Source organism: Bactrocera neohumeralis, chromosome 5 (assembly GCF_024586455.1).
Source record: "Bactrocera neohumeralis isolate Rockhampton chromosome 5, APGP_CSIRO_Bneo_wtdbg2-racon-allhic-juicebox.fasta_v2, whole genome shotgun sequence".
Classification (NCBI taxonomy): domain Eukaryota; kingdom Metazoa; phylum Arthropoda; class Insecta; order Diptera; family Tephritidae; genus Bactrocera; species Bactrocera neohumeralis.
Window position 1 is genome coordinate 73796840 of NC_065922.1, and position 25939 is coordinate 73822778.

At 29.8% G+C, this 25939-nt stretch overlaps 1 protein-coding gene across 1 annotated transcript in view; it reads right to left on the bottom strand.

Moving 5' to 3' along the window:
- Positions 1–518: 518 nt before the first annotated feature.
- Positions 519–25939, bottom strand: part of LOC126760600 (uncharacterized) — a 43804-nt gene continuing 18383 nt past the window's right edge. Inside the window, exons 3-9 of the mRNA XM_050476354.1 lie at positions 16880–16937; positions 4747–5878; positions 4365–4540; positions 3598–3871; positions 3208–3505; positions 3018–3136; positions 519–2832 (exon numbers count right to left, since the gene is read on the bottom strand). Of these exons, the coding sequence (XP_050332311.1) occupies positions 2681–2832; positions 3018–3136; positions 3208–3505; positions 3598–3871; positions 4365–4540; positions 4747–5878 (2151 nt within the window). The 5' untranslated portion in view covers positions 16880–16937 and the 3' untranslated portion in view covers positions 519–2680. The remainder of the gene's footprint in view (positions 2833–3017; positions 3137–3207; positions 3506–3597; positions 3872–4364; positions 4541–4746; positions 5879–16879; positions 16938–25939) is intronic.

A 25939-nucleotide genomic window follows, 5' to 3' on the forward strand; every position in this document is an offset into this window, starting at 1 on the left:
TTTCATATAATGCTAAAAAATTTCAGAAAATCCTAAAAAATCCTCTTAAAAGCTTTTGAGATGAAAAGCTGCTTTTCAGGTTTCGGAACGCTTCTCAAGATGTAAAAAAACCTTATGGTGATTTTAAATTAAGCTCAAAAAAGTTCAGAAAAGCTGAATACGTTCAAAAGCTTTTGAATTGAAGACCTGCTTTTACGTTTGAAGACAGCCTTTGAAAGCTTTTTTATGAAAAAATGCCTATACAGCTTTTATATATTTTTAAAGCTTTTTCTACATTGAAAGAAATATGTTAGGGTACTTCAAAGCTTTACTTAAGAAAAAGCTTTTTAAGAAACTAATGTAAATAAAAAATATTAAGTGGTTTTAAATTAAGCTCAAAAAGTTCAAAAAATCTGCAACATATTCTTAAAAGCTTTTGAGTTGATGAGCTACTTTTCGGGTTTCAGGCTGCCTCTGAGAGCTTTTTACGTTATACATATATTTTCTTATATATTAAAATAAAAGACATTTCCTTAAAATATTTTTTATAAAGTTTCGCTTTATTTATTTTTCGAAATTATTTTTAAGTATTAGCTTCACCTATTACAGTTTCATCTACGCTTTATAAAATTTAAGTAATCTCTACTATTTTTTGTATATGTATGTCTAGAAGGCAGCTTCATGCCTGTGTGAGTGCGCATGTATTTTTCGTTGTTTGCTTTTTTCATTAAAAATTAAAAAAATTATTGCCTGTTTCTGTTTTCAAACAAAAAATATTTAATCGATTTAAATTTGATGTTTGTTGTTGTTTCTTTTATTAAACTTATTTACAAACTTATAAAAAAGGTTTAAGCAATGCACAAAGAATAATTATTAAGTGATATTGACACCTTCTGAATATATTGTAATTTAAGCTTTTATAGGTTAGGTTTTAAAATTTGCTAAAATTCTTAAAAAAAGTTTTTTTCGACTTTTTTTGCTTGATAAATGCAATATAAATAAGCACAGTTTTTTTATTGTGTAGTTTTTATTTATTTATTTTAGTCATTAAACATAAATTAGTTAAATATTAAATACAATTAAATAAATAAACGCGAGAGTAAAAGTACAAAGTCTGCATAAACATTAAAAATTAAATATTTTTTGTTATTTTTTAGTCAAAGCTGCAATCTCTATAAGTAGGTTCCGAAAAATGTGTATATTTTGATTTTCGGAACCTCATAGAAAGTGCGCCTTGTTGCTAAATAGTTAAGCTTTAGATAAATACTAAAAAAATATTAAAGATAAAGAGATACGCTTTCGTTGGTAGTGTTGAAATATTGCTAACGTGTAAAAAGAAACTGATCTTGGCTGCAAAAAGTACAGCCAAAGCTTTCGTAAAAGCTTTGGCTTACAGAAAAGCTGAGATTTCAAAGAGCTTTCATTGGCATGAATGTTGAAAGTGACATGCGTAATTGAAAATATTTGCCTGGTTTGGAGTATTGCTTGGTACAACTTTTGCTAATAAGAAGCAGAAGCTTTTCACTCCGATGATCATATATAATTAAAAGTTGTATTCTTCAAAGCATTAGATAAACAAATGCAATTGGTCATACATTCAGGGCTTTACTTTATTTTTTTTAATAAAAATTCGAAATTTTAGATAACTTTTGAGCTTTAGAGCTTTCAGAAGCTTTTGTTGATATTTTTATTAACTAAGTCAGGGATAATCAATACTAAAGTTTTTATTAAAAATTTATAGCTCTACTTAATCTCAGTTCAGCTGAGTGCTTTTCAAAGCTCAAATTTTAGTTAGCTTTTTTCGAAAGGGTGTTTATACCTTATACATATATACATTGCGGTAAATGCATATAGTAGAATAAATAATATTTTCGTATTTAAAAAGCTCATCTATTAATTAGCGCAAATAGTTCACACTGCAGCTTAAAAAGCTCAAATAAGCATCATAAGTTCTTCAAAGCATTTAAGAATATATTGCAGTTTTCGAATTTTCGTTGTATAAGTAGCGCATTGCGGTATTTGAAAGCTCCATTCACTTTTTAAGGCTTCTAAAGCACGTTCAATCTTTCAGTTACTCAATCGATAGCTTAAATTTCGTGAAACATATAAAATGAGAGTGCAGTGTATATAAATATGTATGTATGTAGGAATGGAGTATTATAATTAAGACTAACATTTTAAATAAAAGCTCTATTCCACTGAGCTTTTATGCATAAGTACTTCTATATGTTAAAACTAAAACTATGATACGCATATAGTTTATTACTTATTATTGCATAATTCCTTGCGTGCCATTAGGCCTATTCTACCCCTCTAGAGAAGTTGTGAAGCTTATGTAAACTTTCAAGCTTTCCCGCTACCACCAAATTCGGGGAAAAGTGGCTTGCCAGCTTTTCGTTTTAGACTCTTGTTAAGCTTAATATTATGAAATGCATTATTCTTTGTTTAATTTTAAACTTAAATTACTAGCTTGAAACTTTTTTCCAAAAAGCTTTTTGCGAGCTTTTTTTCTAAAAACTTATTTTTCGTAAATTTTTTGTTGTAATATCATTTCTTGCATAACATAAAATTACTTTTTAGATTTAGTCCGATACCCCTGTGTTCCATTTAATTTTTCTTGCTTACTTTAGAGTTTCTTCTGTAAATTTTTTTTCGTAAATTTATGTGTGTGAGTGTGTTTTTGTGTTGCTTAAGATTTTGTTTATGCTACAATCTTATGAGGTTGCATCCATTTTTTCATATAATAACAGAACAACGTCGAAATGTAGAGCAGAATCATCAGCGCACATGTGACGGCCAGCGCCAAAACGGAGGTCTTCGTGGGGCAGGGCTCAATGATGGTGACAGTCTTATCTGTGGTGGAGAAAAGAGAGAGAGCGGCACAAAAAAAGGGGTGCGAGAGGTAGAAAAGCGGGTGAGAGAGTTGAGAGGTAAGGAGAAAACGAGCGGAAAAAGAAATCGCAAATAGGGTGAAAGTGAGGAAGAGAGAAAAATCAGTGTCACATAAAACTTCGCAAGTTTGTGAAAGCACAAATTACCTTTGGCAAAGTCTGTGCTGGGATCTGCCTTGAAGAATTCACGTTTCTCATCGCCAAAGTCCAGGACTAGAATCTCTTGCGAGATATTCATATCATCATCAGCCTCCTTAGTCTCGTTGCTAACGAAAGAGATATAGAACACACAAATAACCTAAAGGGCCCAAAAGAGAAGAAAGCCCGACGCACTCACCCCTCGACAGCGCGACGACGACGTCTTCTACCCAACGATTCGAAGGATTCCATATTCCATTCGCACACAGCCGGTTCGCAAGGACCCAAACAATATTTAACATTGCATTGGAAGATAACACCGTAGCTCTCGGTGAAACGGAAGGCCTCATAGGTCGATTGCAATGCATTGCCGTCAGCGGTGAAACCAGGGAAGATGGTTGGGTCAGTGGGACAGCCATCATCATCAATGATTTTGAAGCTAGTGCGTGCATCCTTAGCCATCGCGACGCAAGAACGCGCAAAGATACCATAGGGAGCTTGAGCAAAATCAAATGGGAGTAAATGGCAAAAATAAACCAATTATTAGTTGACATTCGGCGCGCTTTGCCAAGCAAGTCGTTTCGCTTACTGTCTTCGGGTATTTCAATGCGGAAGTTAAGACGATCACCGATGCGTACGGTCTCCACTTCACGTTGACGTGTGTCCAGTATGCGAATCCTTGGTGGTGGCGCCTCAGGCGATGAGTTGATATGGATCATTTCTGGATCGCGTATGGGCATCATGCCGAAGGTGATGTTCTTCGAACTCATATCATAGGTGCATTTAACTTTGTAGATCTTATCGGCCTTGGTCATGACAACGCTGTGATGCTGGAGTACGACAGTATTCGAATAGACGCCGGTCTAAAATAGAGAAATGATGTGGTCTTGGGGGTTAGATAGGGTTTGAGTAAAACGGGTGGAACAAATTCACAAAAAAATGTTGTTAAGGGTTTAAAAAAATAAAAAAATATACAAAAGTTTTTTTAACACCGAACGATGGAAGACGGAGCGGGCTCACCAACACAAAGCGAAGGTAGAATCAAAACAGATTGAAACTCGCTACACCAACGGGAAACGACGGTAGAATCGAGGCAGAGACATAGGATGGACCTTCAGTCATATGTAGTTACGATGGTCTTATCGAGCAGTCGGCGTGGCGTATTTTCAGAGGACATCACACCAGGAACGGGTCTACCAAGCCGAAGCGAAGATCTGTATGTCGCAAGGCTACGAAAAAATCAATGTCCAGAGCTGGCTTTTGAAACCAGTCTTTCACAAAGACACTTTCTGGATACCGCTTTCACATTATGAGAATTGAATGCATAATAATAAGAAAAGTCTTTATTTAACTTACCACACTTTGCGTATTACAGTCTTGTCCAGCCATGGTCAGATCCAAACGGAACGCATCCGAGTTGATGACGTCGATATTACAAGTCTCCGAACGTCCCAGAGCATAAATACGACCATTAAATGGTTTGTTGGTGCGGACCTGTACAGCGATGCGGGTGTCTTTGCAGTGTACAGAGACTGTGGAGAGCAAAAAAGGAAAAAAACGTGGGAAATGGGTTTAGTAAAACGAGGTTTTGGTAGACTGTGCTTCATATGAGCTCACTAAATCCTCGATGGCAAGAAAGTAAAATCAGATATGATACATTTTCATGAATAGAGGGTTTTGTGGGATCCAAGATTTCGAAACCCGATTCGGAGAACCCTTTATTTGTATTTTTACTCACCATCATAGCAGGTGCCAGTCTTATCGCAGTTGACATCATTTCTGGTGATGTTGGTCAAGTTGGGATCTTCGGTGGTGTCTAGACTGACAGGCAGTGTGTCCAACTTGTCCAAAGTGCCGGGCGGTGAGGTGGTCTTCTCGCAAGCATTTTCAAAGTATTGGCCAATGGGTTCGCCGTGATCGATCAGTGGACGCTCATGGTTCAGATAGGTTGAGGGACCATCGGGCAGTGTCTTATGGTCCAAGTGGAACAAACGGCAGTTGTACTGTGAACCCTGTGGCTGACCGAGATACAAGAATGAGCGACACAGGAACTCTGTTTCGATTTCACAGGCCAAACGGCAAGCAGATTCCGAAGTCACTTGCAATTCCTTGTCGGTATAGTAATGCAGACCAACATATTGAGCCACCTTCTCCTCAGACACACCCACGCGCGCCACGGCAAACGAACGATTATTCTTACAGGCCTGCGCCGGCTTCAAACACAAGTTCTCAAAGTAATCGGTGCCTTGCGCATCGACCAGCTGCACAAATTGACCCGAGCTACGTCTATCCGAATCGCTCAAGACACATTTCATATTATTGTAATCATATTCGACCGAGCGACAAACGAAACGTTTCTCATTTAAGCAAGCCGACAAGCAGGCCTCCTTGGTGCTGGTGTAGATGAGCGCATTATCGAGACCGCGTATAATCTTATTGGGTACACGCTCGAACGCCCACGGCCGATGGCAGACATTCTCGCTGCGCAGCTGCAATTTCACCATGTAATACATGTTGGCGGAGCGCTGTGGCGCCGCAGAGGGATTGTGTGCCGACGAATCGTTCTGCAGTTGACAGTGTGTCTCCTGCGAGGGCGACAATGGATTGACGACAAAACTGAATGCGGCCGCCTGACAATCGGCCTCCTCACGACACCAGCCCTGACACTCGTACAGCGAAAGATTCTTCACGCTGTAGTATGTGGTGCCGGCGAAATCGAAGTCTGTGAGCTTCTCGAAGGCCATGCGCGCCGCACCGGGACTGGGCAGCAGCGCGACGGCTAGGCAGAGGGCGAGCACAAAGCGCAGATTAGCGGACGGCGTTGTCCAGCCGGACATGATTGCTGCGTTTTGACGGTGTATTAATCGCATCTGCAAAGACAAGAAGAATGGGTGTAAGTGTAAATGTGATGCAGTGCGGCGCTGACGTAATATTTATTAATAGAAAAACTAATCTAAAAAATAGGAATTTATGGTAAGGCTCCCCGCTTGTAGCCTTCTTTCAGCTTCAGTGGTGCTGTGATCGTGTAACGTTATGTGAAATTAATTTAGCGGCAATAAAATGTAAATTTGCACTTTGAGAAAATTAGCTGAGACAGCATTGATCTTTTAATATGGTCGCCGTATAAATTTTAAACTTGAATGCACATCGGTCGCGTTGTTATGCTTCAAAGAATACCTATGTTCATTATGCGGTGAGAGTGTGAGGAACTGTTGTAATAAGAAAAAGGCAATGAACTCGTGAAAAAAATAATAAAACGCTAAATTCAATCTCGCAGTTGGTGGGAAATGAAAATACTATAAAAACTAAAAATTCAAGAAAAAAAAATTAATTCAAAAAATTAAATTAAGAAAAATTGGAAAATAAAATCTGTCAATATTTAAATTTATTTTTTTTTATAAAGTTGAAATAAAAATTATATTTCGAAAAAAAATTAATTAAAAAATTAAATTAAGAAAATAAAATCTGTTAATATTTAAATTTAGTTTTTTTTATAAAGTTGGAATAAAAATAAAAATTATATTTGGAAAAAAATTAATTGAAAAATTGGAAATTATAAAATTTTTTAATTCTTTAAGTATAAATAATAAAATTAATTTAAAAATTAGGAAATTAAACATTTTTAATATAATTAATATATTTAATTATTTTATAATTAATTTTTTTTTAATTATAATTACAATTAAGCTTTGGAAATTTTAACAAAAACAGTTTTTTTAGTTTTTGTTTTTTAGTTTTTATATTTCGCTTTTTTTATAACCAAAAAAAATTTTAAAATTTTCTTAACTTTTTTTCTAGTTCTCTTTGTAACGGTTTTTTTTAAATACCTATAATAAAAAATTCTATACCTTACCCTCCTCACTAACATAGCCTTTCTTGCAAATTAATGTCTTTATTTTCTAGCATCGTTTTTTTGCCTGCCTGCTCATCATCATTGTCTTAGACAACGCAGAAGTGGAAAAAAGTCAACGAAAAAGAGCTACAAAATCACAGCCAAGAAATTATCACTGGTGGTCGCTTTTTGTTTCTACGCTTTTATTACGTTTCAGGTCCGTTTGATTGCCAACTTGATTTAGATTTTCCAAACACTGTGCAACTGCGCCTGCTCGCCACGCCACACGCTTTCCGCATTCAATGACAATGTTGCGGTAAAGTCATGCCAAATAACGGCACAAAGAACTCAAAGAACCGCAAACGAAACGGCAAGAAAGTGAGGCCACGACACAACGATGCTTCTCGATTGCCACTGAGGCTGAGGTTATGCACACACACACTCACGCGTACATGTGTGGAAAGAGCTGCTGATTGAGCAGCGGTATAAAGTAACATAGCCAATTGGCTGCAGAGTCTGCAACATTATGTGGCATATTGTAACAATTTGTTTCGGAATTGATGCGAACAGCGAGTGAAACATGAAGCCAGTGTGGTAAATGGGTATGGAATGTGGCTGCCTACGGCAAATTGTACCAACAGTGCGAAGTAATGTCAAGCAGATGCTATATAATCACCGAATGAGGGCGGTTTAGTGCTATACTTGTACAATTGGAAATTAGATACATTTTCGTTAGGCCATTTCCACATTATGGCACGGTTTAAAAGCACAAATTTAAGCTCACAGCTTCGTTAAAAGCTTCAGATTTTTTTCAAAGTACTATGAAATTGTAAGCAAATTGTGATTGATCTTAAGAAAAATAGTTCAGTCAAATTTGCGTACTTCAAAGCTCCGAGCTTTGCAAATCTAAATGGTAAAAAGCTATATAAAAGCTTTGAATGCTTTTTGTATAATCTTTCATAAATTTTCCAGAACTATAGTTGTTCTGTCTCTATTTCTTTCCAAATTTTATAAACCTATGCTATACGACTTTTAGAGCTTTCGAAAAAGTTTTAAAGTGTATGTAGTAATAATAATCCAGCATTAAATTTTAGAGCTTTTTAGTAAAGCTAGAGATAGTTTGTGCTTAAAAAAACTGAGTACGATTCTAGATTTTATTAATATATCCTATAAAAGCTTTCATTCAGAGCTTTCCAAAAATGTTTAAACAGTATAAGGAACTGATCATCTAACAATAAAATTTACAGCTTTTGAGTGAAATTTCGAGTTTAAAGCTTCAAAAACCAAAAGAGTAAGAGAGCTTTTGTATATTATATAACCTTCTGATTGATGTTAAGGTCAACGTAATTTTTGTTTTTAAATGTTGTATAAAAAATTTTTTTACTAAAGATTAAAAACTCGATTTGAAAAGCTCGTTAAAGCACTTTTAAAGAATTACTATTTAATTATGCAATTTTTAAGTGTTTCTTGCACGAAATCATTTCAAAAGCATGAAAGCTCAAATATAAAAGCTTTTGAAAGCTCTTTTTCACACTTTTTTGTAGTGTAGATAATTTTCGAAAATTATATATGTTGGTATTTTTTTATTAATTTCGTTTTGAATAAAATAATAAGAAAGTTTTCGGGAAACAAAATTATAACATTCATTTAAAATTACTTTTAAAAGCTTTTATAGCAAACACACGCAAAGCTTTTACTTATACAATTTCGGTATTTTATTATTCTTAGTTATAATAAATTCCTTTCAATTTTTGAGACCGCTTACAATCACCTTTCCATCGCAAATTCACTGGCATTTTTCCACTTAAATCTTGCTGCCAGGCAAATACCACCGTTAGATTTGGCCTTTACAACGCCCACTCAAGTCATAAACCAGCTATAAAACTACAACGCATAAAAATGCTGCCAGGAAAACGGCAATAGGTGCAATGCTGAGGAAAATCACAAGAAAACCAACGACAACAACAAACGAATTGTAGATTTTATATCTGCAGAAACATCACAGGCTCCATTGCCATCGTAAATTCCAGCTTTAATGACCAAAGTGCAGTGGTAACCCGCAAAGGTGCGTGGGCATGGAAGGACAAGCTGCCAAGTTGGGTGTGTAGTGGTCGCTTAGCAAGAGTGTAGAGTGGTCGTAGAGAGGAAAAGCGGTGAAGAGACAAAAGGAGTAATAAAAATTATTGTGGGTGAGTTCAGCAACGATTTGGAAAGGTCATTTAATTTGCATGTTATATAATATAAGCTCAGAATCGTTTAATTTAATAATTCTTTTTGTGGAAGTAAAATGACTATAAAAATGGTGGTAAGACTTAAAAGTTTGAAAAAGGTACAAAAGAACTTTGTAAGGCTTATTTGCCAATAAAAAATATTCAGAGAGAGTTAGAAAAAATATGTATTATTAGAGCGAAACCGTAAAAAATATTTTTTTTTTTAATTTTTATAAATTTTTTTTTGTCTATTTTATAATTTTTTAACTTTAAAAGTATGTTCAAAACAATTATTGTATTTTATTTATGTTGATAAAAAAATTATATTAATTTGAATTTAAATAAAATTTTTTGCAATACATTTTTTTATATTTTTTTTAATTTACTACTTAAAACTATTTAATAAATATGAATTCGGAAATTTTTTGTGTGCATTTTTTTCTAATTTTATTAATTATGTTATTAATTTGGTTAATTTTTTGAAATTAGTTTTATTTTAATTAATTAGTTTAATATTGTTTAGCTCATGAATTTAAAGAATTTATTATCATTTTTAATTTGTAAGTTGTTTGGAATTAATTTTTTTCTAATTATGTTAATTATATATATTTTTTTGTGCAAATTTTTTTAATTTTATTATTTATTTTAATTTTTTTCGTATGTTTTAAATTTTTAGAAATAATTTTTTTTATTTTTTTTAAGTATTTAAAATTTCTTTGAAATTTTTTTTTAATTTTAATTTAAAAACTATTTTGTTTTTATAATGTTTGACTTCATTAATTTTAATTTATTTTTTTTTATTTTATTTTAATTAATTTTATTTAACTCATGAAGCATTTTTTTAATTTTAATTGGGAAGTTTTTTGGAATAGAAATTTTTTATAATTATGTTAATTAATTTTCTTTTTTTGGATATTTTAAAATTTGGTTTAAAATTAATTTTTTAATGTTTATACATTTCTTATTTAATTTTAATTAATTTGGTATTTTTTTTTATTAACAACATTAAAGTGATCATTTCATAGATTCTGATTCGGATTTTATTAAAATACATTTTTTCTTGTTTTTTATTAGTAGTTTAAAAATTTTTTATATTTCAAATTTTTTGTTAATTTATTTTTATACTTAATTTTAAGTTTTTTAATTATTATTTTTCCTTATAAATTTATTTATTTTATTTTTTTAATTTATTGCTTTAAATTATTACTTTTTTATTGTTTTTTTTTGCAATTTAATTAATTTTTTTATTTGTTTTGTGAAATTTAATTTATAAATAAAATTTAAATATAGTAGTATTTCAATACAATAAATATCATAATTTTTTGGAATAATATTTAATAATTTTAAAATTTTTTAATTTTATTAAGCGTTTTGTAATTTTCTGGGAAATTTTAAATTTTATTTGCTAATTTCTTTCATTTTGTTCCACATCTAAAATTTTAATTTTTCCATTGCATCCACAAATTGCCTCAATGCCGACTGAAGGCCACCACTACAACAATAATAACAAACAAATTTGAATATATAAACTCTGACTTCCTGCCCATCAATCCTTCTTGCCACGGTGAGGTGTTGGCGAATCGCTGTTGCAACACCCGAACTTGCAGAAACAAATGCAATGGCCAGCGACAAATGCGAAATTACTTTAATTCGAGCGTGAAAATGCATGCGGCAGGCAGCATAGCAACGGCTGACCGTTGCCACATGCAGCGTACTGTCGCTTCAGCGCTTCCAAGCACAGCATTTGGCTTGCAAGCAACTGCCGCACGCTTTCATACTGCTACTGCCCCCCACTTAGCTGCTCCTGCTGTGGCCACCTACAAATGCCACATCGCATATTCGTTGCAACCGTGTCACAAGCGTTCATGCCACAGCAATTTGCATTGAATTGTAATTTTCATTAATAACTTTTTTTTTGCTGTTGGCAACAACAACTACAAGACTGTAGTGCATTGCCACTGCTATTAAGCATCATTTATTGTTGTTGTTGCTTCCTTTATAATGTGGTATTGCTGCGCTTTGGAGGCATTTATGTGGCTCGTCCTGTCCGCTTGCTTATTTTTGCCCCTATAATTGTTGGTGTGGCAAGACCAGTTGTTGGTAGAGAAAAAATAATTGCATGTCATAAAAATAGAATTCGAAGGCATTGCAAAATATTGAATTGAATTGCTAGTGCTGCATTATTTTGCACGCAAAGCAAGGCAGCGTAATTTGTTGGGCGGAGCCATAGGAGGCGTTGAAAAGTAAGAAGACCGAATGATAGTAGTTTGTTGAATGCAGAATGGTTGTTTTTGGGAAATATTGCGTTCAAAAAATTTTTTAAGCAACATAATATAAAAGAGTATAATGAAAAAAGCGAAAAAAATTAATAAAAAAAATTAAATTTTTTGGACTAAATTAAAAAAAAAATAATATTACAATAAATTTATTCTAAAATATTTTTAAAAAAATTTTTTTAATTCATAAATATTTTTATTCACTTTTTATATACTATTTATTTTCTATTTTAAATTTCTAACAAAATTTAAATATATTTTTAAACTAAAATAAAATTTAAGATTAATTTTTAGGTGCTTCAGGAAAAGAAAATTTCTAAAAAAGTTAAAGGTAATTTTCTTTTGAGTATTTAAATTGGAGTAGGATTATTAAGATACATATATGTACATACATATGTTTGCCTTCAAAAATAAAGTTTCTATGAAAATTATAATTTTTAACTTTTTTAAATCAAATAATTTTTTAAATTTTGAATTAAAGAAAAATATAGTATTATTTGTAAACTTTTTAAGCGCAAATACTTTTAATAAAATTTTATGTAATACATATTTTTTATTAAATTTTTGGGTAAATTTTTTAAATTAATTTTTTTGTTTTTAATTAAAAAAAATGTTTTATATAAATATTTTTTAGCTGAAATATTTTTTAATTTCTTAAAAAAAATTTAATATTAAATTTAATATTAATTATTAAATTTATTTTTAATTTAATATTAAATTTTTTTTTTACTTAAAATTTTCTTAATTTTTAATTGGCATATGTATTTTTCGTAATTTTTTAGTGCAAATACCTTAAAGATAATTTTTTAAAATTTTAAAAAATAATTATTTTGTTAAATTTTTATTTAATTTTTTTAAATTAATTTTTTTAATATTTTTAAAGTAATTTTGGGTTTCTCAAATATTTCTTTATACATTTGTTTATTTTAAAAATTATTAATATCCATATTTTTTAATTAATTAAATATTTAATTTTCTTAATTTATTTTATAAATAAACATAATTTTATTGTAAATAACAAAATTGTGACAAATGTATGTATGTATACGATTTTTTGTAAAATTTTTCAGTGCAAATAATTAAAAAAATAATGTTTATAAATTTTTAAAAATATTCATTTTTTTTAATTTATATTTAAATTTTTTTAAATTTTTAATTTTTAATACTTAATAAAAAAAAATATTTTTAAAGGATTTTTGGGTTTCTCAAATATTTTTTTTTTGTAAAATTTTTTATTTTGAAAATAATTAACGTTCTTAATTTTTTAATTAAGTAAATATTTAATTTTCTAAATTTATTTTATAAACATAATTTCACTACAATTCCATCATTTCATTAAACTTTTATTCGCTTCCACCCAACTCTATCTCTGCTAATTGCCGCTGCTTGCCGCTCATTAATCAGCCGGCGCAGAAAAGCATAAATGATTGATGGGTCTCAAAGCTAATTGGTGGCACATTGTATGCGGCATGGAAGCCATTTTGTGGTGCCACCAACAGCTGCAGCCGACTGCAGGCTTATATTAATAGCTGTAACAGCAGGAAGTTGCTCGTTTTGTGCAACAAAATGTGATTAATTGCAGCAGAATAAATGAAGCAAGAAAGCGGCGGCATATGAAAACTAAAATTTTCCTAATTAATGATGCTTTTGCGCTTCGAATTTCTAGAACTAGGAGAAAATAGTCGTGGCCTTTAATGATGGCCTGAAATGCAGTTTAATTGCTGTCAAAATTTTATTAAACTGGCGGTGGCCGACGTGTGAGCAATGGCTGAAGGCAAAAGAAATAAACTTTGCCTGCAACTAAGTAAAAAAGTAAAAATTTTTTCTATTTTTTTTTAATTCTTTGAAAATTTTTTTCTCAAGTTTTTCAACTTTTTTCATTCCTTTTTTTTTTAATTTCAGCTGTTATTAATTATTATTACACAAAACGCTTTGGCTGCAAGCATTTTCCTGAGGCAATTCATCAAAAACTCAGCCGCGTTTAGAATCACGCTGCAGCTTCAAAAAGCTTTTAGCACAACTATTAAATAGCAGTTGCTATAAAAGTAAGTAAGAATCTAGTAGAGACCGCAAAGTAGCACCTCTGGGCGCAGAAGTTGCTGCAGCAGCCACTTAAAGACGTGATACTTGCTTTCTGCGCCGAAAGCCGCCAGCTGACGAGTTACAACCTCTCAGTTGCTGCTCAACATTGTCTGCAATGCGTGTGGCTGTATGTGTGTGTGGTGCCAGTGTGCATGTTGCAGGCTTCGTAACTGCATCGGCAGGCCGTTATGCGGCCTTATTATGCGTAAATGGCTGTGAGAATGCCAGCTAGTGATTGTCGGACTGTTGAAGTGTGGATCTTTACTGTCTGTAGCAGCAAAAGCAACAATGACTTTATATGCAACATGAAACTCTTCCAGAAAAATGTTGTTGTTGGCATGCAATGTGAGAACTATCTTACGATGACGGAAACTGGTGGAAGTGTTGAGTTGAAATTTGAGTAAAAATTTACAAAAAATATAATTTGTAAGAAAAAGGTTCAGGAAATCATAAAACTTTGATAATTTATAAAATTATTGCATACTTTTGGGTGCTTGATACTCGTTTTTTCCAGACTAACAATTTGTATACATATTTGAAATTTAGTTTTAACTCTTTTACTAAAACAGTTTCCTAAAAATTACTATTATTTGTTTTTTGGAAAAAATTGTTAAAAAGAAGGTAGCGCCTAAAGCCATGCTTTGTTATTTATGCTCGTGAATGAGCCTCGATGCTGAGTTTTAAAAAGTTGAAAGCGTTTTTCGGTCTAAAAATATTTTTAAAGATTTTAAAATTTTCGGGATTTTGAAAAAGAGTTTTCGGGACCCCGAAATTTTTTCCGAAATTTCACACTTTTTACAATTATACTACTATACTTGTAAGAAATTATAAGCGGTTTAGTTTTTAAATTGCAACGCAAGAAGTTAGGTAGATTTTGTCCCACTAATAAAAAGCGCAAAAATCTTTAGTAACATATTCTATAATATGAATATGGTATTTTCGGGTTTTTTAAAAAATGTGTTTATTAAAATTTTTTTTACTATTTTTGACTTTGTTTTTTAGAGATTTTTCAGCACAAATGCTTATTTGAGGTAAAATATTACATATAGATTACGGGATTTTCAGTATTCAGTTTTCGGGATTCGGGATTTATTGTTTATTTTTTCTTTGTAAACATTTGTAGATTGCTGGAAGACATTTTTAAAATTCATATTCACAAAATTTTTTTCGGGATTTAAAATTTCGGGTTTTTGGGATTCGGGATTTATGGTATATTGCTTGTACGCGTTTATAGATCGCTGTGAGCCATTTTAAAAACATTTTTACTCATATTTGACGTAATTGACAGTTTCGGGATCCCGAATCCCGAACACTAATATTTTGTTCAAATGTCCTACAACTGCCACATAAGGGTACTCACTATTTAAAAACTTTCGTGGCATTTTCCTTTCATTTCTAGCGCATTTCACTTCACTTGGGGTATGCGGAATTCGAAAGACTGAAGCGACGAACTCACTTAAGCAAAAATTCATTACAGTTTACTTATCAGCCGCTGTCACTGTATATATTTCTGCAATTTCGATATTTTACGTTAAACAATTATACGCAATTACTTGCTACATTCGCTTAGCGACTAGCCACACTTCTTACCACCTCTCACTCCAGTGCCATGCTTCAGTAAAAATGCACCTTTCACATGTGCAACATTTTTGCACTCGCACAATTTCAGTTAGAATTTACTTGCAATGCAATTGCAAAATTTCTCTATGCATCAGCGCTCACCTGTCACAACGCCATAATGACCAAAACAATGGCACAAAAACAACAACACTATAATTTCTTACATACAATTTACATCCTCTTGACCCACTTTTACGCATAGCTGCATTTGCAACGGCTGTCACCAGCCTTCAGCGCTTGTGTAAGGCAAGCAGCTGTGACTTATCACTCAACACACTCACACGCACAAATACACATATGCACTTATACATCGGAAAATTTGCATAAGTTCCCCACTGGACGCACGTGCCGGCCGCAGCTCATGAGTGCTGGAGTGATGTGCCACTGCTAATGACACTTGTGACACTTGTATGCAACACAACTACCGTGCGTAACAACAATAACAACAAAAGAAATAAATTGCGAACAGAGTGCGCTTGCCGCCACGCTGACATATGGCCACATTAGTTGATGGTCATGCCGCAATGGGCGCTGCAGGCAGGCAGTTAAATATGGCGCATCGTGCCACATGCAACACACGGCTTTTGTCTATGACCAGCGGTTGCGCTTAGCCTATTTTGCACGTCTTTAGCTTGCGCAGCTGTCACTCAAAGCTGCCAGAAATAGCTACAAACTATAGGCGTCCAAAAGAAAATAACAATCTAAGTTGCAATAACAACAAGTTTTAGTCGTAACAACAGTACGCTTAAGTTACAACAACAACTACCACATAAATAGTGGCGTACAAGTGACCCAGTGTGCGCTTTTGGTGCGTCACCACCGCGTTGCAGGCTTCAATTGTCAGCTGCTGGCTATGCCACTAAGCCTACTTGGGTGTTTTTGTTGTAGTGATAGCAAAAATGCCGCTATGCTCGGTTTGCGAGACATTTTTGTCGCATTTTCCATAAGTTTTGGTGTGACTTCTTTTAAATAGTATTCAAACAAGCCGACTGTTGTGGAAATTTTGCGGTCAGGTGATGTGCTGGAATTTTTGGGCAATGTTGCCACATCGTTTGAATAATTAAGTGTGATGCGTATTAATTTCAAGCTGATCAATGAAATCTGAGTGGTATTTGTGTACAGAAAAAAAACTGAAGCCCACTATAATACAGATATTTAACAATCCCGATGTTTCGGGATTCAAAAAACGGTATCCCCAATTATTAGTCTTTTTAACCTTTTTATTTTTTGCACTGATACCGAAATTTGGTAATCCCGATTTTTCGGAATTCGAAAACGGGATCCCGAATTTAATATTTTCAAATACTTTTCAATTATGAAAAATAAAGCTGAGTGGGAGGTTTTGGAATTCGAGTGGTAGTTTCAATTTTATTTTTTGCTACCATTTAATTTTCTTTGCATATTCCATGCCACACTGCCACACTTCCAAAAATTTTAATTATTTTAATTAATTTTTTCTTGTTTTTTTTAGTTTTGCGCCTTTTAATTATACTTTTTTTAACTCTCCAAACTAAATTCAAAACAACTTCTTTCTCTACTTACTAAGTCAAAGCAATCAAGCCTCATTTCATGCTCTAATAAATACAAATACAATTGTAATGCTAATAATTCTTAATGCAATTCAAGTCATGCATGATGGTATGCTTTTTAAGTGGCCAGAGATAAGATCCGAAACGCTTTCTCTCTCGCTCAAATAGTATTAAGTGCATTTGTAATTTGGTAGTAAATTAAATAAAGGCAATTTTGTTTGAAATTTTGTTTTTGTTTTTAATTCTAAGTGACAGCGAGAGTAAAAAAACTTTAACAAAAAGTTGGACTGAAAATTCGTATAACGGTGTATATTTTGCTTACCTTTATTTTATTTTTTAGCGGAGTTGTCACAATGCTGCTGTGACTTTCGGCTTAAGAGCTGCAATGAAAGGAAGAAAAAAATATTTATTAATAAATTATTTAAACAAGAATTATTTATTATTCAATACCGTTAAAAAAATAAAAAAACTGGAAAAAAATACAATACGCTTAAAAAAATATATTTATACAAAAATCATGATTTAAATTTATTAAAAAATATTATATCAAAATTTTTTTAGCAACATTTTTTTGTAACAATTTTTTTTTCAAAAAAAATTTTTTTTAATTTCAGTAAACATATACTATATATAATATTTATATAAATTATGGAAGAACCTTTCAATTGTATTGTAAATCGAAATTATGAGTATACAAATTTGTGATAAAAAATATTTCTTTAAAAAAATTTAAATCGATAATTAAAACTGTTGATTAAAATTTTTCAAAATTTTTCTTCTAAAAAAAATAAAATTTTCTGTTTCAAGTACATTAAAAAATGGTTGATATTTTTTAACGTTTTTCAACTTTTTTTTTGCAATTTTAAAGATTTTGATTAATCTGAATTCTGAAAAAACCACTAAATTAAATAGCTAATTGGTATCAGTACTGGCAATTTATTGGTATTTTTGGTAATTTGAAAAAAATTTAAAAATAAAAAAAATTAAAGTTTTTGGATTTTGAAATACTTATTTCTAAATTTTTTTCTTATAATTTTTTAATTAAAAATTAATTAATTAAAATTTGTGAATTTTAAAATAATTATTTCTTATATTTTATAAATATTTTTTCACTTTAAATTTGTTACTAAAATTTTTTTAAATAAAAAGTTATGAAAAAATTAAGAAATAAGTAATTTGGGATCCAAAAATTTTAATGGAAATTACAAAAACATATTCATATTTAATTTAAAATATTTAGTATAACTCTTCATTATTTTTATGTCTTTGAAATTTTAAATATTTTGCAAAATTAAAAAAAAAACTATTTTCTTTAAATTGTTTCGAAAAGTATAAAAATTAATATTTCAAATATTTCAACAATGTTTACATATACATATGTAATTTTAAATATTTTTTTAATTTAAATTTTAAATTGTTTCGAAAAGTAAAAAGAATTATATTTCAAACATTTTAACAATGTTTATATGTAATTTAAATATCTTTTTGATTTTCAATCTTTTTAACATAGTGAAATAAAAAAAAATACAAACAAAATATTTTCTCAATATTTTTATGTTTTCGAAGTTTGAATATTTTCCAAAATTTAAAAAACACTATTTTGGTTTGGAAAAAGAAATAAATTTTTAAAATAATTTTTAATCAAATCGTCAAAATTTTTCCAACAATATTTATATTTAGTTTAGTTTAGTTATTATAAATTTCAAAATTAAGTTTTAGAAATTTAAATATTTTACAAAATAATAAAAAATAGCTCTTTTCAAAAATTTAATTTTTTTACAAAATAATAAAAAAAATCTCTTTTCAAAAAATATGTTTTTTTTTTTAATTAATAATAAAAAATTAAAATTTTGCTTTAATAAGTTTTTCCAAGAATTTTTTTCATTTAATTTTAAATATTTTTTATAATTTATCATTTATTTTTTTAAAATTGTTTTGATAAATAAAAAAAATAAATTTTTCAAATAATTTTTAATCAAATTATTACACTTTTTCCAGGAATATTCATATTATTAATTTAAAATATTCGTTATAAATATCAAAATTTCTATGTTTTCGAAATTTAAATATTTTACAGAATCAAAAAAAAATATATTTTTTTAAGTTCTATCTTTTTAAATAATAATAGTTTGGAAAGTGAAAACTTAAAATTTTGTTGTAATAATTTTTTCCAAGAATATTTATATTTAATTTCAAATATATTTTAAAATTAAATTTTCATTGCCGTAAGGTGTCCAAAATATAATTGCTTTTATGTTTTCGAAAATAAATATTTAAGTTAAGAAATTTTTTGAAATTGGCTGTTGAGTTGCAAAACAACATTATTTTGAAAAATTTAAATTCTTTATCTTTAAAATTAAAATTTTTTTATTTACTAAATGGTTGTTAAAATTCAAAAACTGTCAACAATATCTCTGGTAAATTTAACTCAAATTGTAAAATTCAAATTAAAATTTAAAAAAATTTCAAAAATAAATAAAAAAAACATATTTCTTTTATTTCATTTAATATTTTCCTCAAGGTGAAATTTTGTGTTTTTTTGTCATAAATATATGTATACGTTTGTAAGCAGAAATATTTTTAATCCTCTCAAATAGTGAATCTGCACTTTGGTTAACTTAAATGTGGCCATGGCAATGTTTCCGCTGACCCCAGGCTGATCTCGCAACAATTCTAGGAGCCGCTTACTTCAGTGCTGCATGAAACTGCACGTAGTACTTGTGCACATAGCTATGCATGCAGCGCTGCCGGCTTTCAACTCCTTGCGCATCTGCGTTGATTTGTGAGTTTATAGCATAGCATTGCTTTTATACGCGCGGCGGTTCATTGAACGCTGGCTTAGAATAAAGGCAGCAACAAATGCCGAAGGTATCACTTGTAACTGCGCAGTTGTTGTAGTGGCATTTGCTGGCAGTTTGTGGCATAAAAAAGGTACTATAAAAATAGAAAAAATTAAAAAAAGAGAAAAAGGTCGCGGCAGCATGGCAAACTGCTGCAAACAGCAGCTAAATATTTTATATTTATTTTTCGCGCTTTTTTTGCAACGCGCGCCTTGCAATTTTATCTGTTTTTCCAAGGAATTTCGTGCGCGGCGAAGGCATAGACACTTCTAGTATATGTGTGTGTGTGTGTGTGTGTGTGGGCAGTGAGCGAGGCCTCACCCACCAACACTGCCATGGCCAGCACTACCCGGAACAATAACAACAACAAAAGTGAAATAGCAACAACAGCGTCTATTTGCGCGCATGCAGCGGTGGCGCGCTTGTGAGGGCCCCTGAATTGCTGCACTCGCCAGCAGCCAAAGTCGACAATGCAACGTCCATTTGCCTGGTATTAGATGAAAATCTGCAGTTGCAAAGGAAAAGCGTTGAGAATGGCAAATATAGTGAACAGAAAAAAAAATCAAACACGCCCTAACACTGCGAGGCCGAGGAAAAAAAAGATAAAAAATATAAAAATAAAATAAAAAAAGAAATTGCTGTTGTTGTCGGTCAGCTGGGTAGCGATTTCTACTAAATTGTTAAGTTTATGGCATTGTTGGGCCGCGCGCTTGCTGTTGGTGGCGGCTGGCAGCGGCCGATAAGATTTGGGGCGTGTTGGCGATGCGCGGTTTTATGGTGAAAATTTTCCACGAAAAAATGCCAAAGTCAAAAGCAACATGGAAAGTGTAGCTGCAGACACAAAGAAGCAAACAAACACATCGACATGTGTATGCACTCGTTTGAGTCAAATAAAAGTGTGATTTAGAACAGGTGAGTTGGCAAGTTCGTTGCTTAAGTCTTTTGTCTTCGGTTGAAGGGGCAATATTTTGACTAGTCACCAGCCAGCGCATAAGAGTATGCAAATATGCGGGAGTGATACGTAATGCGACAGCGTTAGATGATGTGTGATTTGTTTATGTGATGTGGACTACAGTCACAAAGATAGTATAGAAGACGGAGATTACTCGTAGAGAGCATATGTGGTGCCTCTGAAAAATGTTTTTCAAACATTCGGAATGTTTGTTTTGAGATAATTGTTGTAAGTGCAGGAAAAATAAAATATAATAATAATAAGAAAAATAAAATAAATAAGAGTTGCCAATTAATTTCAATCTGAAATATGTAATTAAATCGCAAATTTCAGCTTTTGAATAAAAAATAATGAAAATATCGGAAATATTTAATAAAATATAGAAAAGAAAAATTCCAAGGTTGCCATATGTTTTTACATATTCGAAAAATTTTAAATTTAAAATAAAAATAAAAATCAAAACGAAAGGATTATTGTTGACACTTTCTTTTTTAAATTGGAATAAATATCAAGGTTGCCAATTCTTTCTTTATGAAAAATTAAAAAATAGCATCAAGGTTATGTAAAAAATAAGTACTTAAATCGCAAATTTCAGCTTTTGAATAAAAAATAATGAATATATTGGAAATAGTTATTAAAATTTAGAAAAAAAATTCAAGGTTGCCACATTTTTTTTAAATATACGAAAAACCTTAAATTTAAATAAAAAATATATATAAAAAAAGAAAGTAGCGGGGTTGTTGCCTGTTTTTTTATATTAGAATAAATATCAAGGTTGCCAACTCTTTCTTTATGAAAAATTATATAAAAATTAAAAAAAAAAATAACATCAAGGTGGTCATCTCTTTTATTATTATTGGAAAAGTATCAAATTATAGAAATAGTTATTGTGTATTGGAACAAAATTATAATTAAAAAATAACAATGTGGCAATCTCTTTTTATATTACCTGAAAAATTTACCCTAAACACGAGTTATTAAAATTGTAGCTCGTCATTTTTTTGATTTTAGGTAAAAAATAAAATTTATGCTTGTATAGAGTTGCCAAATATTTTAATTTAGAATTGTTAAATTTCAGAAACTATTTCTTGTACATAGCATGCAAACGATATATTCAAGCAGTACAACACTAAAAATATAAATTTTTGAAACAGGGTTGCCAAACAATTTTGATAAAAAAGTTTTTTATTAAAGTTAATATTCAAGGCATTTTGGGCTACATACAAGTTTCTCGAGCAAAGTAATAATATTTAAAAATTATTGCTCAAGAAATTGTTTAGAAATAAAAATAAAATATAAACATTTTCAATAAAATATAATTTTTTTTTTATTTAAAATTTATTTTTTTAATTTTTCAAAATATTATTTATTGTTATATTATAAAAATCAAAACTTTTGAACAAAAAGTTTAGTTTTTAGAAATTTAATTTAAAAAGTTTAAGTTTGAAATTTTGAAATAAAAATCAGGTAAATAAATTAAAGAATTTGTTTTAAATTTTATAAAAATAAGCAGTTTTTATTTTTGATGTTTTAATTAGTTTTTTTACTTTTTCAAAAGCTTTTTAAAAATATAAATTTTCATATAAAAAATTTTAATTTAAAGAAGAATATTATAAAAATTGTTGACGTTATTCTAAGAAAAGTTTATTTTTCTACTAAAAATGCAATTTTTAAAATTTTGCTAAAAAAATAAAATATTTTCTTTCCACTTCACCAACATGCCTCGGCCGACAGTCGTTCAACTCCTGCTACAATTGCTGCAACCATAAATTTTATTTATGCGCTCGCCGACTCGACTACTTTATGCTTCATTGGTGTCATAAACAACGCTGTGGCTTGTTAAAATATTTCTAACAACAACGGAAACAACAATACAACAACTGCACAAACACAGCAACAGCACATAATGGTAACAATGCTTCCAAATGGAATACTTGCAACAAAAACAAAAAAAAAACAACAACCTCCACAATAATAGTAAATACGCTGTCTAACTGCATTGCTGAGCGCTAGCAAGCCGCTGGGCGAAGAGTCGTCGATACTCTCATATATACATATATATGTATATATGTACATATGTATATACACATACACGTGGGTATATATATAATATGCTATGTGTATTTGTGTATATTGATGCTTAGTTGGGTTTCGTTCGTTGTAAGTTTGCTACATTTATCGCTTTGCAACACCGCATGCGGTTGGTTAGTTATTGCCGCCACAGCGGCGCAGAACAGCACAGCTTCGTTGTTGACCATTGTTTGGGAACTCTAATGCCAGTTTTCCTATTTTTCTCACTTTATTGCAGTGCATTTATTTTTTTGTTGTTGTTTTCGTCTACGTGCGCTAATGTGAGGGCATCTAGCTTTTAAGTTTTTCACTTCTTTAGTGCACGCTTTGCTGCAACATGCCAAAAAAAAGCAAAATAATTAAGGAAACTATTGGAAATCGCTTTCTGTTGACTATAATTTTATAAAACGTTGAAAAAAATTTTAATATTTTTTTAATAATTTTTTATTTAAATTTTTTTTAAATACTTTTTTATTATTATATATATTTTTTTCACAAAATATTTTTAATTAAAATATTTTAAGCTTAAATTATTTTTTATTATTTTTAAAATTATTTTTTTATAAAATTGTTTTTATTACAGTTTTTTTATTAAAATATTTTGAGCCAAAAATGTTTAAATTTTCAATATTTTTAAGTTTTTTAAATTCCAAAATTACTTTTAAAAATAAGAATAAATAAAACAACAATTTTTTTATTAAAAAAAGTTAAAAATAAATTTTTCCTTTAAGAAATTTAAACAGTTTAACTTTCTCAATAGAAAAAAAAAACGATTTTTTCAACCAGACATTATTTTTTTGATGTTATTACTATGATTTTTTTTATATATAACAATAAATTTTGAAAAAAAAAATTAATTACGAAATTAAAATTTCTAAAAAAAAATGTTATACTTTTTTATAATTTCATACAATTTTTTTATGAAAAAAATAAAATATTTAGAAAAAAATATAAAAAAAATATTGAAAACAAAATTTAACAAATATAATAATTAAACAAAAAAAAATAAATTACGAAATGAAAATTTCTAAAAAGAAATGTTAAACTTTTTTATAATTTCATACAATCCTTTTATTAAAAAAATTACATATTTAGAAGAAAAAATATAAAAAAATATTAAAAAAAAACATTGAAAAAAACACATTTAACAAATATAATAATTAAATATTTTATTTAGAACAATTTGTCATAATTTTTTATATTTGTTTAACACGCCACAATTTTTTTCATTAATTTTTGAAACAAAACTATTTTAATTTTTCCAAATTTTTTTATTTTTCTTTAATTAAAAACATATTTTCAAGTCTAAGCTCATGAAAGCAACAAAAAGTTCACTTTTCTATGCCAGCGCAGTAGCTTTTCTCTTGTTAGATATGTATTCCTAACACAACGCTAACTACTAGAGTTGTTGTTGATTTTTTTGTTGTTGTCACTGTGTTGCCTTGTTTCACTTGTGCTATTTGCCACTAAGTCACATCGTGCAGCAAAACACTTTTACCCAACTACGCTTGACATTGTTTATAGTTGCATTGGCGCTACAGACATACAGTGGCAAAAGTACAAGCGATCGAGTTCGGTGCTTAAGTCTTTTGTTTCACATTGTCGGGCAATGTATAAGTGACAAGCTGGGCGTATTGGTGTACAGGACGCCTTTTAGTGGCAATAAATGCAAACTAAACAGTCGCGATAAAACATGTATGGCACGACCAAAGGGCAACAACAACTACAAAACTACCACAATAAGTAGTACCTGCGGTACTTGTTTGGCGGTGGTTTTTTCCTTTTTCAACAACATTTGTGGCTGGCAGATAACAGCACTGCTAGTAGTAGTAGTTGAGGTGTGCAGTTGTTATTGTTAGTGTCATTATTGTTGTTTCGGCGGTGTTTCTGCTGGCGTTGCTGGTAACATGCGCGGGCGTGAAATGCAAATTTTTGCAAACATGCAGGTAGTTGATGGGGTTTGGGTGGCGTATTTTGTGCTTTTTGGCGCATTTGAATTTTTATTGCAGAAAAAGTGTAGATAAAAAGTTACAAAAAAATTACAAAAAAAAAATTAAATTAAAAATTTTTGGTGGCGTTTTTATGCTTTTTGCTTTTGAATTTTTGTTGCAGGAAAAAAATTCGAATTAAATAAATTTTAAAAATTTAAAATAAATTTAAAAAACTTAAAAAATAAATTTAATTATAATTAAATTATAAAATTGATGGCATTTTTGTGCTTTTTACATTTCTGTTTTTATTGCAGAAAAAAATTTTATTAAATAAATTTAAAAAAATTAAAAATTTAAATTAAATTAAAATAATCAATTTGAATAAATTTAAAAAAATTAAAAAGTTGAATTTGAATTAAACTAAAAATTAAAAAGATTTTTTTTTAACAGTAAATTATTGAGTTCACTACTTTGCAAGTCAAGACATATTTTAAAATTTCAATAATTTTCTGAAAAACTTAATTTTTTTAAAGTGAAAAGAAATTTTTCAAAAAAAGAGAAAATGTGAAAAACTATATGAAATTTAAAAATTTGATTTTTTGTTTCGCTATTTTTATATTGATATTTTTTTATGTAAATATTTTTTTTTTAATTTTGGATTTTTTTTGCTTATATATTGCTTAGCAATTTGTAAAATATTATTTTTTCATATTTTATATATGTTTATTTTGTTTAGTAATTTATATGAAATTGTTTAAATTTTTTTATTTATATATCTAAAATTTTCCAATACAAATCGTTCTAAACCAAGAATTAAAGAAAAAAAAACAATATATGTCAGTCCAACATATCAGCAACTAATCTTCCACTTAACGCTTAAGTAATGCTTATCCGGCAGAACGCGCTTTAAAAAGTGGGTTAATACTGACCGGTTTACAATGAGGCGGTGACAGCTGACAAGCGGAAAAGAAGTAAGCGATAAGCAGGTGATGAGCTAAAGCGAAGACAAAACAGCAAACAAGTTGGAAAATATAAGTAGCGCGGGATTAAGTTGCTAAACAAACTTTACTGTGAACGAAAATCAGTCAAGCGAAAGAGTGGAAGAAGAAAAAATAATAAAAATGATTTCTAGGATGCACCTCGGTAAAAAAAAGTGAGGAAGGGAGGAGAAATGATTTAGTTATCGAAAATTTTGAAGTAAAGTGCTACAAATATTGTATTATTTATGAAATAAAAAAAAAATTAAAAAAGAAAAAAATTAAGAAAATTAAAAAGATTAAAATTAAAAAATTAAAAAAAAAAAATATTTTTTTTTTAAGATTTAAAAAGCGAAACCCACAACCGCTTTTAATTTTTAAAATTTCATATAGTTTTTCACATTTTTTTTTTGGCAAATTTGTCTTTACTTCAGTTGAAAAAAAATAAATTTTTCAGAAAATTATTAGAATTTTCAAATATGTCTTGCCTTGCATAGTTGCGAAAAAATTTCAATAATTTACTGTAAAAAAATTAAATAAAATTTATTATTATTATTTTCATTTAATTCAATTTTTTTTAAGATTTTTTTTTTTAATATAAGTAAATTTAAT